Below are 14,778 nucleotides of genomic sequence, written 5' to 3'. Positions count from 1 at the left end.
AAACAGCTCTTTTAATGGACTATTAAAAGGGAGAAACAGAATTTTCATTACAAGCCACACATCGTGGTACAGAAAACACAGGCGCTTCATAGCTTTCTCTATACTAGCAGATTTCATGACAGAAGACGGAAAGACAGACTTAGGGCGAGGCTGGAGCTCAGGGGTCCAGAGCTTTGTGAGCATGTGTGAACCAGCAGTCAGGGCTCCTGCACCACACCATGCTGGTTGACGCTACGGTGCATTCTGCACCTCAACTCAGTCCTTCGCAAGAATGCCTGGAATACTGTTGTTTATGTTGTCTCCTAGAACACCCATCACAGGTGAGTTTTTAAATAACTACATATGCATATAACACAAGAATAAGGAGTCATATGTATAGTCTAAGGTAAAGAACACACGCACATCCAATGGCATACACTGGATAGATTATTTACAATGATTTAGAAAAAAGAAACAAAACACTTTTCCCACAAGTGACAACAATTTCCAAGAGCAATTATTTGGGAGGCTCATAAAGAATCCTTTTAGACAAGGCCCATGTGGAGAAACGCCCATTCCAGACAAGGAGTGGAATGACCCGTCATTCACAAGGAGACTGCATTTTGAGTAACAAAGGACACACATGCAGGTCACAGTCTGGACATCTGAAGTCACATCTTCCTTTGTGCATAGGCAATCACATGCAAGGGGCTCTCCCTCCATCTGGAGTCCCCACTGCTCCAGAGGTCCCCAGGCCCATTACTCGGCCTTTACCCTGAACTGCTGGACTTGGATCTTGTTGCTCCTATGACTCTGAGTCCACTGTTTGGTCTGCAGCATGTTGGGTCTTGGTGTGGCAGAGTGTCTGTTCTGTGGCAACCCCCACACCATGCCAACCCTATTCAAGGGGACTGGGTGTGCGGACAATCGCTTCTACTGGGTGAAGGAACAACTGCTATTGCCTCTTTTCTCACCCCCAAATAAAAGCAAAACAAAAAAATTTTTTTCAGGAGAATTTTTGCAAAAAAGTTTTCTAACCTTTCTGAATTAGGCAACCTATTTAGGTAGGTCTTAAATTAAGTGCAGAATTATTAGTCTTAAGGCATATTAAGACATTTTAAATGATATATTAGTATATTATACAATATCTGAAAGCAACCTTGTCCCACATGAAGATTGAACATTAGGAAGTATACCGAACACACATTGCCTTCTTCACAAAACACTGAGTCTGTAGCTTAAACTAAAAAAAGATGCATGTGTACATGTGTATCTGTGTGAATATTGCATGTGTACACAGGTGCTGGCTGAGGCCAGATGTGGGTGTTGGATCCTCTGGAGCTGGAGTTACAGGCCCTTGTAAGCTGTATAATAGTGGTGCTGGGAACTGAACTTGGGTCCTCTGGAAGAGCAGTCAGCACTCTTAACTCAGTGGCTCAATGACCATCTCCAGCCTCAATATTGTACCATTTAAATGCTTTAAAATCTTCACAAAATATTCTGTCTTTTACTCATGTAAAAGGTACTGTTGGATTTACAAGGGCATAGGAGAAGGGATGGAGGAATACTGCTCTGAGAACATCACACATATACTGGGTTGTATGAACGCATCCTAACATGTGTTTGTATTGAGATCCACCCAGGTTTTGTATACATTTCCTCTACTTGTCTTTCTTCATTAGGTAAAGGAAGAAACTGAGGCAGACAGAGGTCTCACCCAGAGGAGGTGCCTTAAGGACACTTAAGCTTGCTCTTGAACAAGATGCAAAGATTGACCCTAATGATATAAAACCAGGAACTGTAGACAATTAACTGCTGACATATAAATGTACTGCCTAACCTAAGCCACATATTAAATATATCTAGGTAAAATGTTTAAAGCTTTGGGGGTGTAGAGTATGGGAGAAGGAGGTAGCTTTAATCCCAAAACAAATTTTCTAGCTTTGGAGTATTATGTAACCAGAGGAAAGACCTGCTTATAGAAGTCTCAGCCTGTAAACAACAGTGTTATACTGTCTGATCAATAGCAAATGAGAAAGGAGCATGCTAGGGGCAACTGGATTGTGGGAGGGCTCATAAGTTGGTATAAGGTCTTGGTCAAGAGTTAACACCTAGCTGGGCATGATGGTGCATACCCATAATCCCAGCCTCTAGTATGTATGAGGATAGTAAGTTTATGGCCAGTCTGGGCTACACACTGAAACCCTATCTCTAAAATAATAATAATAATAAATGAGACAAAAGTTAAAATCATCATTGTATATGGGATGCTACTATCATACTGTATAGCCAGATTCTTCCTTATTCTTAAACATGCTAGTGACTGTGCCTCATGGCATGTCTCCACAGCTAGGTCTCTGTCACCTTAACCAATAGTGCCCTTTGTAAAACAGCAGGAAATCAAGGTGACTCAACTCTGGCTGGTAGATATGACGTGTGCAGAGAGTACAGAACCTGAGTACCACACAGCCATCATGAAGTAGCTGCCCTATGTGAAACCACTAGCATGGTTCACAAATTCATTGTCAGGTTCCAGCCTCTAGCTGTTCTCTGATTGTTCTAAATACTTGACAAACTGAAGCCTTTTCACTTCCCGTTGAAATTGCCTCATCTCCCTGTCAGAGCGCCATGGGGGACTCCATTACTTTTCTGACTTCTCTCCCCTCCTGACAAGTCATTTAGCCGGCTTCTTGTTGTGAAGGCTGTCCATGTCAAATTAGCCAGGGCCCCTATTGTCCTTATTACCACTCGAAAAGCCATCATGAGTAATGCTATGGGGTCCCTCAGTTGTCATCATTTGTCAGAAAGAAAGGGAGTGTGGTTACATATAGCTGACAGGTAATTTCAGTGTCTACAATTACCCCAATTAGTCTTGTCACAAACAATTCGATAAATGCACACCAATACAAACAGATAAACACACCGAGGTCTCTCACTATTAATGCTGTGTAATGGGTGAATCAGTGATATGATGCTGTATTTTATTTATTTATTTTTTTAAAGCTATCCTCAGCTGTGAGCTGGCACTAGCTACCTGGTCAGCACAAATTGTACTATCTACTTTCATTAGCTCATCACCACAAAGAAATCTGAAAGGCTGTGACAAAATTCATTTAGAGAGAGAGAGCGAGAGCAGATTGTTAGAACACCTGCTTTAGGCATGGATTTGAGGATGGGTTCCTTTTTTCAGCACTGAGAAACCAATGGCTTTCATGTTCACTTTGTATTAAAACACCAACCTATGAAAATCGGTGGGAATGAAAGTAGAAAAATACTATCCACACATGAATCAGCCAAGCTTACTAGCCAGAAACTATTGACGGAAAACTTGGCAGATTCATACTTAAGCTTTTTGCTGCTCTCATTGAAGGAGATTTATCTTTTAATAGCAAACAAACAAACAAACAAAATTACAGCCAACCACTATATATACAGGCTCTGTTCTGGAGTCAGCTATGTACCTACTCCAGGCTTCACAGGGATCTGCACCTCAGTGACACAGACTTGACATGCATGACTTACAGGTTGCCTTCCCTCTCCCAGGGAATGAACCTGTGTTTACCCAGCAGCCCCTAGAAAGCACTCTTTGGTTCCAGGCTATTCAACCCTGACTGGAGCACCATTGGATCTGCTCTTGTGAGTCACGGAAATAGATGCTCAGGACTCAGTATCTGCAGCATCTGCTGCACCCTGTCTCTTTTCTGACCACAATCTTAAGTGATGGCTGAAAAACCAAGCACAAGAATATTGTTGGAGGAAATTGCTCTTGGCAACTATTTGTTCAAGCTCAAGATTTTTTTTTTAAACCAACACTAAGAACCCACCAGAAAATAGGCCAGGTCTCCCTAATGAGTAATCTATTTTAGCACAGTCTTGTCTAGGCATGACAGTTTACTGAGAGGCTTGAAAAACTCGTAATTACCAGTGTTACAGGGCAATTAATGTATATTACACTGCACTACTCATGGCAGCAACTGTCATTTTCTCAATAAAAATGAGCACTCTTCAGCTAAAGGCGACATTAATTGGGACTTTAATGACTATGCAGAGAAGCTGAAGCCAAATATGAACAAAACAGCGATTCAATGAGCGACTTCAGAAACGAGAAAATTGTACTAAAATGAGATTAATTGCTGTTTAGAAAAAGGAAAGAACCTAAAAAGCTATTAAATTGCAGGGTTTGGGTGCCCGGGTGATGGTTGTGATGTTAATCTTGCATTCTCGCAGCAGGCAAATATTCACTAAATTCAGAGCCTTTTGACAGCAGGAAAAAATCATGTATGCTTAACTTCAATCCATCAAAAATATATTTCAGCTTTTATCAGTGTTCTAAATACTTCTGCAATTTCAAAAATTACTGCTCCATTCCTTGGCTGTCATCATGCAAATGTGAACACTGTCAATATTGCTATGAAAAATTTCCCAGCTTCAAAAGGCCCACTTCAGTGATAAGAAAGGAAAGCGTGAAGATTAGAATTGCAAAACACACACTCCTAATATAACAGAAATCAAACAATAAGAATTTAATGTTTAAGTTGTGGAAACTGCTAAAATAGAAAATGATGGGGTGGATCTTCTTTTTTTGTAGAAAAAAAATCAAAGAAAAAATCATGAAATTCTTTCAAGGCTTGTAACTTTGTACTTAATTAATCCTCGCCAATAATTAGGAGAGAATAGCATTTCAGGTGCTCTGGTAGTACTGCACTCAACCTTCGTTCTTTAAAAATAACCACATAACTGCTTTTCGTTACAGCCTTTTCAAATAGCATGAGGACTGTACATACAAAACGGAGAGCTTGAACTTTGATCCATGAGGGAGATAACCAGATTTGATAGCTGTGGAGCTGTGGCCTCTGTAACTTTTCCTGTTTCTAACACCTTATTTTTATTTTTTTAAAGAAGGAGAGCAGTAACTTGGTATTTTTCTTATGAAGGGAGCTATTAGGAAAGCTACATTTTGGATAGCAGTGGAGTGGCCCACAGACAGCCTTGGCCTACCCATTGCTCTCTCTCTCAGCTCATAACCAATCCTGTTTGTTCATCATTTGTTTTACTATCTGAAGAGTCTTCTCATCCACAGCATGAACCACACCCAGTAAGTAACATGGTGCTTGAACTTGCCAACTTCCAAATCAATGACAGACCCCGTCTATGTTGAAAACCTGGAAATACAAACCATCTGACCTGCATCAGGAGGACATCCCGGCCACTTGTCTGCCAGAAGCTACTGATGGGCTACTGGGGGCGAGGTGAGACAGTCTGGGGACGGATGGGCATTCAGTGTCAGAATGCTCTGCTGACCCTGCCTGGCTAGCTGTTCTAGTCACTAAAAACATCACTGAGTTTGGAACGTAAGCTTGTGACCACCTAAGAGAAAGAGGCTGCTTTCGGAGCCAGCATGGCTCCAATAGTACCTGCTCTTCCTCTCCCTCCCACCCTGTTCTCTTATATCTAGACTTGCACATTAAGGGCACAATTCTTCCTCAAGAGCCTAACAAATGTCCCTTTTAGTGCCTCTTTTTTGGGAGGTGAAAAGAGACCTCTGTTATTCATTGTGCCATTTCAAAAACTAAGCTTCTCTCCTACCTCAAAAACAGCTTTATTTTAAAGACAAAAAATTCACCAGGCTCCTCCTAAAATCCCTTTCACGCAGAGTCCTTAGAGAAGACAGGTGCCTTTGGATAAATTATCTTTTGTGACAAACCAGTCACATACATTTGCCTTTTGTTTTTCTTAAAGAAGATGTCAATAGTTTGATTCCATTTTGTCTATGCAAATACTATTGATGAAAGTTTCAATGGAAGTTTTCAGGGCGTGGAAGAGTTCCAAACTAGGTAATGAAATGGGTCTTAGGAATAGGATACTAATTCATCCAACTTGCCAAGAATGATCTAACCCAGCAGCCAGACAAAGGCAACCGTGAACCATCCACATGATCCTAGATAATCCTTTATACTGTATCTCTAGGATCTCATCCCCAGGCGCAGTTCACCGTGAGGCTCCATTTGGGGCTCCAGGTTTCCCATTTGCAAATGGGAGCAACTTTGTCATGCTAAATTGGAAGCCTGTGAACTGAGTGCAAGCACTTGGCAGACACAGGCTCCAGGAATGTTAACGATGGCAGCGGAATAAACCTTTCAGGAGAGCTCGGAACACAAATTTACTAGATACTGTTGTTCACTTGGTGAAATTCTTTACCCCTGGCGGTTGCCACACTGGCGCCATGAGAAAAGGTGGTCCTATGAGGCAAGAGAAAGGCTTGCACAGAAAGCAAGGAGCACTGCTCTCTCAGCTATGGCTCTAACTTCACTTTAACCTCATTATTAATTTGCACAAGTATCATAGGCCTCTCTTCCAAAATACAGATCCACGGTTCAGATTTCATATTGGGGGCCCTCTAAGACAGAGACAGAGCACAATGTCCATCAATCTCACAAGTGACAGACCATGCTGAAGCTGGGAATAGTGACAAGTTACAGGGACTTTTTTTTCTTTTAAATCAATTCCAGGAGATTAGTAAGATGCGTTTTTAGATACATACACTCAGAAACATTATAAACTCAGTGAGAAGCCAAACTGGAATATCTCAAGTTTGGAAGATGAACAATATTTTGATGTGCCAAGGCTAATACATTATATGTTTCGAGTCTTACTATTAAGACCTGTAGCAACTGTTTTAAGAGATGAGTAGAAAGGAAACAAATGGTAAATGTTTATTCAGTCATACAGTTCTGAAAGAAAACAACTGCTAATTTGCATTAGCTCGGGATGACTTAGCAGACAGCTCTTTAACAGCTACCACCTCTCAACAGCCCAGAAAAGAGAAAGACTTCCGCTCGCTGCTCCCCTGCTACCTGCTCCTGCAATGTCAGTTGTAATTTACCTTTCCCAATGGCCACCCATCCTCAGCAAGATCAAAATCATTTCAAAACGGACCATTCCTTTTTAGGTAGTTTGTGAAGGAGAGACTCAACAGATGTGGACAGATGTAGCATCACCGACTCCACCTTGCAATACACAAAGCGGGGAGCATTTTGAGCGATGGAAAAAATTTTAAATTACATGTAGCACCACTTCAGTACAACCAGGATAGTTATTCTGTATAAATAAAAGTTTGACAGCTTATGTCTAGTGGCAACAGGACCTCAACCATGTAAATGCAAGTGAATCTTATTGTAAAGGATAATAAATTATGATTTAGCTGTTAATTAACTTTTCCTACCATTATAGGATGAAGTAAAAGGAAAGGCAGGGTTGGAAATGGGCCTCCCAGGTCTGAGTCAAGGGAACTTCTATAGAATGCTTGGTCCTTCTGCAATCCAAGGAATGCCTTTGTGCAAAAGTAGGGCTCCTATCTCTGTCTCCATTCTGTCAGGGTTCTATGACTCAGGGAGGGAAACAGCAGTTAAATTTCTTTACAGACTATCTAGCCACCGGTGAATGAAAATAAATTTCCATGAAAAAGATGACAATTCGATTGATAAACAAATTCAAAATGTGGGAAGGGTTCAAACGATATAACTGGGCAGAACACCTGGGATCTGAAGTAAGGCGGGAGACGAAGAAAGTTCACCTCAGGTGAGTGCCAGGGCTGCTGAGCACAGGTGAGCTCAGGAGCACTACCAGGTGTGCTAGGAGAGACTGAAGAGAACATGAGGTGGAAATGCCGGGTTTCTGCCTCTTTGGGGGTCCTGTGTTCCTACTGGTCAAGTGTGTGATTTGAAAAGGAAAACATACGTCATACACCAGCTTAGCATGGGGGATCTGCAGCACATCTGTCTCTAAGAAAACCACTGCATGAGAAGAGCCAGTACCAGAATCTCCTTTTCCTGAGCTAAAATGTTTATTCCACCCAGTGTATAGGTGAAAGCCTGCAATTCCAACCAAAGCCAAAGGTGGCAAAAGCTACCCGAACAGTGATTTCTGATGGACAGACACTTCCACCCCACCCCCATCCCATCTTTCTTCCTTTTTCCTTCCTCTCAAACTATGTAGCCCTGGGGGCTGACCTGGCACTTGCTATGTAGATAAGGCCTCAAACTCAGAGATCCCACTGCCTCGGCCACCCAGTGCTGGGATTAAAGGTGTACATCATCACCCGAGCACTTCTCTTTTTAAGGCAATATTTTTCTGGACATACCAAAATTACAGAAAATAATTTTGAAATGAATATTTGGTAGAACTTTCCTCTCAGTCACAACCTTTCTATGGCTTCACTCCATCCTAGTAGGAAAATAATGATTTCACTGCCTGCTGCAAGGTTAGAGAAGACCAGGAACATCAGATAAGAAGGTCTCTCACTTCCATCCCCAAGTTAGGATACGGTCATAGGATGAACACCTGCAATCTAAAAAAAGTTCTGAAACTCCAAACTTCTTCAGTACCCTCACGAGGTTCAGAGTTTGCATCATGTTGGGTTTGGGGACTGGGGTAGTTCAGCTGGGGGAAATCTTTCAAAAATCCCCAAATATAAACAAATAAAAAAAGTTCTGTATGTTACTGATGGTCCACAACATTTTAAGCAATAGCAATTAATGTACATTTACCTCCTTACCTTGGGCTTCATATCAGGATCTTAACCTTCATTGCTGCCTCTTTTCAAGATTTCCCGCAACCACTTCCAGTCCTGTATTTTGGTTTTAAGCCTAGCCTTTAACGGCTGAGCCATCTCTCCGGCACCAGTCCTGTATTTATATACATACTTTCTATCCAATTGCTATAAGCAAAAGAATGCAGAGCAAGCAGAGAGCCAAACTAACTTTAAACCAATCAACCAGGGTGGTACAGGGAGCTACTGGAACATTGTTTTCAGAACTACTCAAGCATTCCTAGGGTCGTAAGGAATGAGCTGAACTCACTGAGCACCATCTATCAATTTAAAAACTATCAGTAATCTATCTGTCTGTCCATCTACACTTTTGTCAATAAGAACACTAGGAAGAAGTTTCCTGATAAAAGCAAATACAAAGAACATATAGTTAACAGTGAAGCAGTCATTTTTTGAATAGTGATCAAAAGTTTAAAATATCTGGGTTCCCTTTATTTTCAACCACACAAATTTAAGAGGTTTATTTATTCTAATAACACAGGCAGCAAATGTGCAACATAAAGATGGAGGTTTGGACACTTATTAGTCTCAAAAAGTCTAATGCTTTTTCTCATTTTTATCCATGAATTTTTCTTTCCTTTCCTTTTCTTTTTCTTTCTTTCTTTCTTTTTTTTTTTTGAGTTGTCCATGCAACTAGCCCCAGAGCTCCAACCTCTGGTTTCTGCAACTTTTCCTAATGAGTCCCTAGGTCCCTGTTTCCCGTTTGCAAGCTGAGTGTGAGGCTGGGACTCTTACGCTATAGCTGTCAGTCTTAACAAGTTTGGAGTTAGTGAACTGGGAAGTTGAAACAGGTAGAGATTGTTCAACTGGTGTGTCCCAGGAATGAGGACAGCTGAACATAGCACATGGCCTGACCGAGAGGTCCCCCTGTACCTCATAGGTCACACTCATGGTCATCCCTGGATACCAGGCACATGGTAAACATTCATCAACAGCTTTGCTGAACAGTAAGTGAAGCGATGCTGGCTTTGATATGAATCAATTAATGTTGAGTAGATTACATTTTTTCCCTGAGTCTTGGCTTTTCTGACCCATTTGAAATGCTTTTCCTTTCCCAGTGGAAGGGTTAGCCTCAAACACATTAATGAATGTGGAAGTGCTGTACCAATGCAGTACATTACAACAGCTGCTGCTAGTAAATATGAGGAAAGGATTCCTCTGTTCATGTGTTGCCACTGCTGAGGGAGGGAGGGATGAAGGCTCCTGATGATCTCAAAATGCTTCCACAAGAAACATACAAAAATCCAATTTCCTACCAACTCTAAGATGTTGTGTCACATTCACAGGTCTTGGTTGTTGTTGTTATTATCATTATTATTACTTGTGTTCCATCTCTTATCTCCACCCTCAGCCCCTCACTTCAGGCTGCATACTGTGAGGGTTCTGGCTCCTCCTCCTGATGCGAGGAGCACACTATGGCAGTACTGTGCTTCTGTGGAAGCTATCCTGGATCCTTTGAGAGGCATGCATGACTCTGCAGAGGTCAACCTGGAGGTGCCTCACCCCATTTCTAGTTCCATGACTGACTTCCACACTCCCACATCTCCCATCTTCTGGTTTTTCCTGTTTCAGTATACTGATGAAAAGACCAAAATTACACTCAAAATGGGAGAAAATCAGGACAAAGAAAGAGGACCTGGACAGACAGACAGACAGACACCCACCCACCCACCCACCCACCCACCCACCCATCCATCCATCCATCCATCCATCCATCCAAATAAGAAGCACTGGTCAAGTACCGATGTAACTGCTTGCCTGTTCCTAATGTTCCTAATGCTCAGACCTAGTAAGGGAGAGAGCCCAGTTTGATGGAGCAGTTGCAAAGACTTCACAAGACAGTGTTTGTGCGGTGAAGAATGAATAACACTCTAGACAGCTGGGTTCTTTGAGAATCTATACAAATATCTGAAATCCAAGGAAGCGTGATGAGCTGAGGTGCTCATGTCTCCACGTGAAATGACAGAAGGCACTGTAGGTGAGATAGTTTTAAGTCAGTAGGGCAATACAGACACATTGTTTGCTTTTCATCATATGGTTTGTCTTAATCACAAACTAAAAACTCATTTAGAATGCTGTATACAACGTCATGTTTATATCGGGATCGAATGTTGCTTGCTTGAAATAGTATACATTAAATTAAGAACAGAAATCCAAGTTAATGGTCAAAGACAACCAATAACAAAACGACTAAATTAGAGTTGTCAAACATCATTTAATATGTATACTTCTTTTTTTTGGACCAATAATTATTAAAACTACAGTGATATGAGTGTTTACGACTTCCTCTGGAAAAATCCAGTGCAGAGCACTTATTTCAGCCTGAGAAGAATCCCTGACCATCTTATGCGATGGCCTACTGACTTCATATCCTGCTGTCAAACCTCAGCAGTTTTATTTGTCATGATACATGCTAGAGAAGGTTGGAGGTTAAAGTTGAGAGGAGGGGCAACAGGAAAACCACTCCTTCAACGTATCTGGTCTGTGGGCAGTCTGTGAACTTGATAAGTCTGTGGCTGATGATACTTTTTAAAACCACAGGTCCTCAAATTGGAAGTCAGTTAGGTTCAGTAAAAGACATTCTACTTTGAAATAACCCTGAAGGTTAAAAAGAAAAAAAAGTTATTTAAACCTAAAGCTGAAAAAAAATCTTACTTTTTAAGTACCTGAGTTCTGGGCAAAGTAAAATTGCTAAGCTTCAGTTTTCTTTGTGGTTCCACAGAGAGGCAGCTGACGTGAGAGGGCAGCAAAGAAAAATGAAAATAAAAGTAAAAGCCCGTGTGGGGCCAAGTTCTCGTGGGCTGTTGGGCAAGGAGACATGCTCTCAGGCACTGGCGTGGGCCTTCCACAAGCGTTTGGATTCTCGGTAGTGTCACACCGAACACAGAGTGCTGTACCACAGCAGGTGGTTACCCTAAAGTCCTAGCTGAGACCCAGGAATGTCTGCGAGACATAAGAGCCTGCCTCAACTCAGCACACACTGCTTTACTTATGGCCACTCCCCAGCTCCAGTGGCACTGTCTACATTTTGCCAAATGTTTATTATTTGTTTTTTAAAGATATTTAATGTTTCTTATGTTCTCCTCTATCATCATTTTAACATTAACCTTGTTAAACTGTGTTGACAAAACAGCTCACATTTGTAGTACTTCATCTACCCTTGGACTTGTAGCAGAAACATGAGGGTCATGAGTTCAAAGGTATCACTGTACCATTACTGAAATCCAGGTCAAATTGAACAACAAACAACAAAATTTCGAGAGAATTTGTAAACATATGAAAAACAAAACAGGAACAACTCATTACCTTTGAACCTTACTTGAAAAGTATGATCATACATACTTTAAACAATGGATCACTTAGTTGATGGGGATAGCATTCTATATATTACAGCAGAAAAATGCCTATCACTAAGTAAGAGCCCAATAGAAGATGAGAAAAAGATACAAAAGGAATATAAGGACCATGAGATAAGCTTCCCTAATTGGATTTGTCACACACATATCACACTTTAGTATCTACCTCAAATGTTTAAAAACATAACCACAATGTCGTGATCTCCACCCTCAGTCTTCAGTGAACATGGTAAGTAGTTTACTTCCTTCAAGGATACGATGAAATATAAATGAAGCTTGATTTTTTTCTTGAAGCTTAAGACAACTGTGATGACTAAAGACTTTACCAAATCATTTTCATTAATAGGTTTTTTTTCCTCTTGTATGAGCTTGTTCCTATTTCTTGACTTTAAAAATGATATAAATAGGCTTTAAAATATTTATAGCCCTAGAGACAGTGAAGACAGTGAAGAAATGTTCATTCCCAGGACCAAGATATGATTTTTGACAACTTCCTATAATTCCTGCTACAAGGAGATCCAAAGGTCTAATGTTCTCAGGAACCAGAATGCACACTCACATACCCACACATATACATATTACCATCACATAATTACAAAGAAAACATTTCTTTAAATAATTTTTGACTCATGGAAGTTCTTTTCTTGTAATAATTCATTCCTGTAACTCAGCTGTTGAGACATCTGGTGGTTTACCTATAGAGTTTTTCTTCATCATGAGTTGGTTCACACAAAGCAAGCATGCAAGCTTGAAGCCAGGGAAATCAATCCTAAGATGGTGGTATTATTTGGGAAGATTTAGACCATGTTGCCCAGTTGGAGGAAATATGTACAGGCTTGAGAAATTACATTCACACACCATTTCCAGTTTCCAGTCTCTCTGCTTCCTGCTGCAGTTTCAGAATGTCAGTTTTTAGCCTCCTGCTTTTGCTGCCACATCTGACATACCGCCTTCATGGTGACCCTGTATCCCTCTGCTGTTGAGGTATATAGCCTAGTGAGAATTTAATGATCATCGGTGAACTTTATGATGTGATGATTTCCACTGCTGCTTTTTCTTTGAAACTTCTATATACATTAAAATATCTTCAGAGGCACATTTGCATGAGCATATACATGAAAATTACCTTCCATGTCTTTGAGAACTTTGACAATGTTCTTTGATATTATCATCTTCCCATTTGTAGCCTATAGCAGTGAGGTTCCTATAGGTCTCCAGCATCCCATCTTGGTAGAGAATCTTCTGTGAAGGATCCAGCAGAGCCCACTCTTCCTGAGTGAAGTCAACACGCACATCACTACAGGTCACTGCATCCACACCACGGTCTTCCAGCCTGCCCACGCTCTCTGCTCTGCTCTCTGCAGATCCAGCAGAGCCCACTCTTCCTGAGTGAAGTCAACACGCACATCATTACAGCTCACTGCATCCACACCATGGTCTTCCAGCTTGCCCACGCTCTCTGCTCTGCTCCCTGCAGCAACAGCCATGGCACAGCACATGAAACCGCTGGCACCAGCTTCTCTTCAAAGGCAAGACTCTGTGCATATATTTGAATACGCTCATGTTTGTAAGAATCTAAGTTCACTCATTTTCAAGAGGGGGTGCATATGAGAAGATGAAAAGGAATCAAATGGATCCCAATTATTAAAAAAAATTGGCGGCACAATAGAACCCTGTTAGTGCGTGTGTGGGCAAACCAGGCCCGAAGTTGTGAACATGGGAGAGCTGCCCCATTTCTGTCTTGTGGCTACATGGGTGGCGGGGAGAAATTCTCCCCCCTGCCCACCAATGCCTGGGGAAGCTAGGAGAGGTGGCTCTGTGGTCATAAGAGAGCTATCCCCATCCACACCAGCTGCAACAACACGGAGGCCCTGCACCTCGCCAGAGCAGCACAACAGATTCAACCCTGTTAGCAGAGGTGTGGGTGAGTCACCCCTGAAACTGTAACCATGGGACAGCTGTCCCAATTTTCCATCCGGTGGACCAACCCTGCAGCTGCCCAGGCCTAGACTCAGGGTATGACTTGGCCTGCCCCAATATCCATACCATCTATGATCTGCTGAAACCCGTGAAGGGACCTGACTCACAGATCCAAAGCTGCAGGATCCCCACAATACAGGGTGCCCGCAGGGTGTCCAGGGAGAGTCCTAGTGGGGGCCCAGCATTGAAATGTAGTGGAGAACAGGGGCCAAGAACCAGAACAATGACTCTTTGAGTGAACACTTGTAAACAGATATGTATGGACCAAGGAGTACACAGTGTTTTTTAATTCCTTGCCTTTTTTTATTTTTTAATTTTTCTCTTTTTTTCATTTTTTTCTCTTGGATTTTGTTTTATTTGGGGGGACATGCAGGGGCAAAGATTGACTGTGAAGGGACAGAGAAGGAAAGGGATCAAGAATTATGATGTGAAAAACACATTTTACTAATAAAAAATTACGTCAAAGTGGTATGAAGCAGTTATACAACACTAAATAGTTACAAAATTAAAACAATTCCTGTTACAAGGGTAAACTTGTTTTGTTCCACTGCTTGGTTAAGGTTCAATACTGAGTGCCTTAAACTTCACTCAAAACATTATATATGTAATCTCTCTTGGCTAGCTACAAAGTCTGTGCGTCTCTGACATACTTTTAAAACCCCTCTGTTTAATTTTAACAATGAAACTCACACACCTTTTTAAGTAAACAGTCAACTTCATGAATGAAAGGAAGAAAACACAACTTTTTGGGAAAGATGCTCATGAAACAACATGGAGTAAATGAAAACCTAGGACAGACAAACCAACATAATGGCTGCTTCTTCTATGTACCACTCCAGTAGCTGCACATAAATG

At 41.4% G+C, this 14,778-nt stretch overlaps 2 protein-coding genes across 6 annotated transcripts in view; both read right to left on the bottom strand.

Moving 5' to 3' along the window:
* Cdin1 (CDAN1 interacting nuclease 1) overlaps positions 1-14,778 on the bottom strand; it is a 212,623-nt gene that overhangs the window by 50,323 nt on the left and 147,522 nt on the right. The window lies entirely within an intron of this gene.
* LOC106021681 (zinc finger protein 431-like) lies at positions 10,325-13,338 on the bottom strand (the record flags this gene model as incomplete). The annotated part of the gene is made up of 1 exon (XM_040744847.1): positions 10,325-13,338. A coding segment is annotated over one exon (273 nt), but the record flags the coding sequence as incomplete, so codon positions are not given.

The sequence above is a fragment of the Mesocricetus auratus genome, unplaced genomic scaffold (genome assembly GCF_017639785.1).
Source record: "Mesocricetus auratus isolate SY011 unplaced genomic scaffold, BCM_Maur_2.0 Super-Scaffold_100004, whole genome shotgun sequence".
NCBI classification, from domain to species: Eukaryota; Metazoa; Chordata; class Mammalia; order Rodentia; family Cricetidae; genus Mesocricetus; species Mesocricetus auratus.
This window is presented reverse-complemented; position numbering and strand designations above follow the sequence as displayed.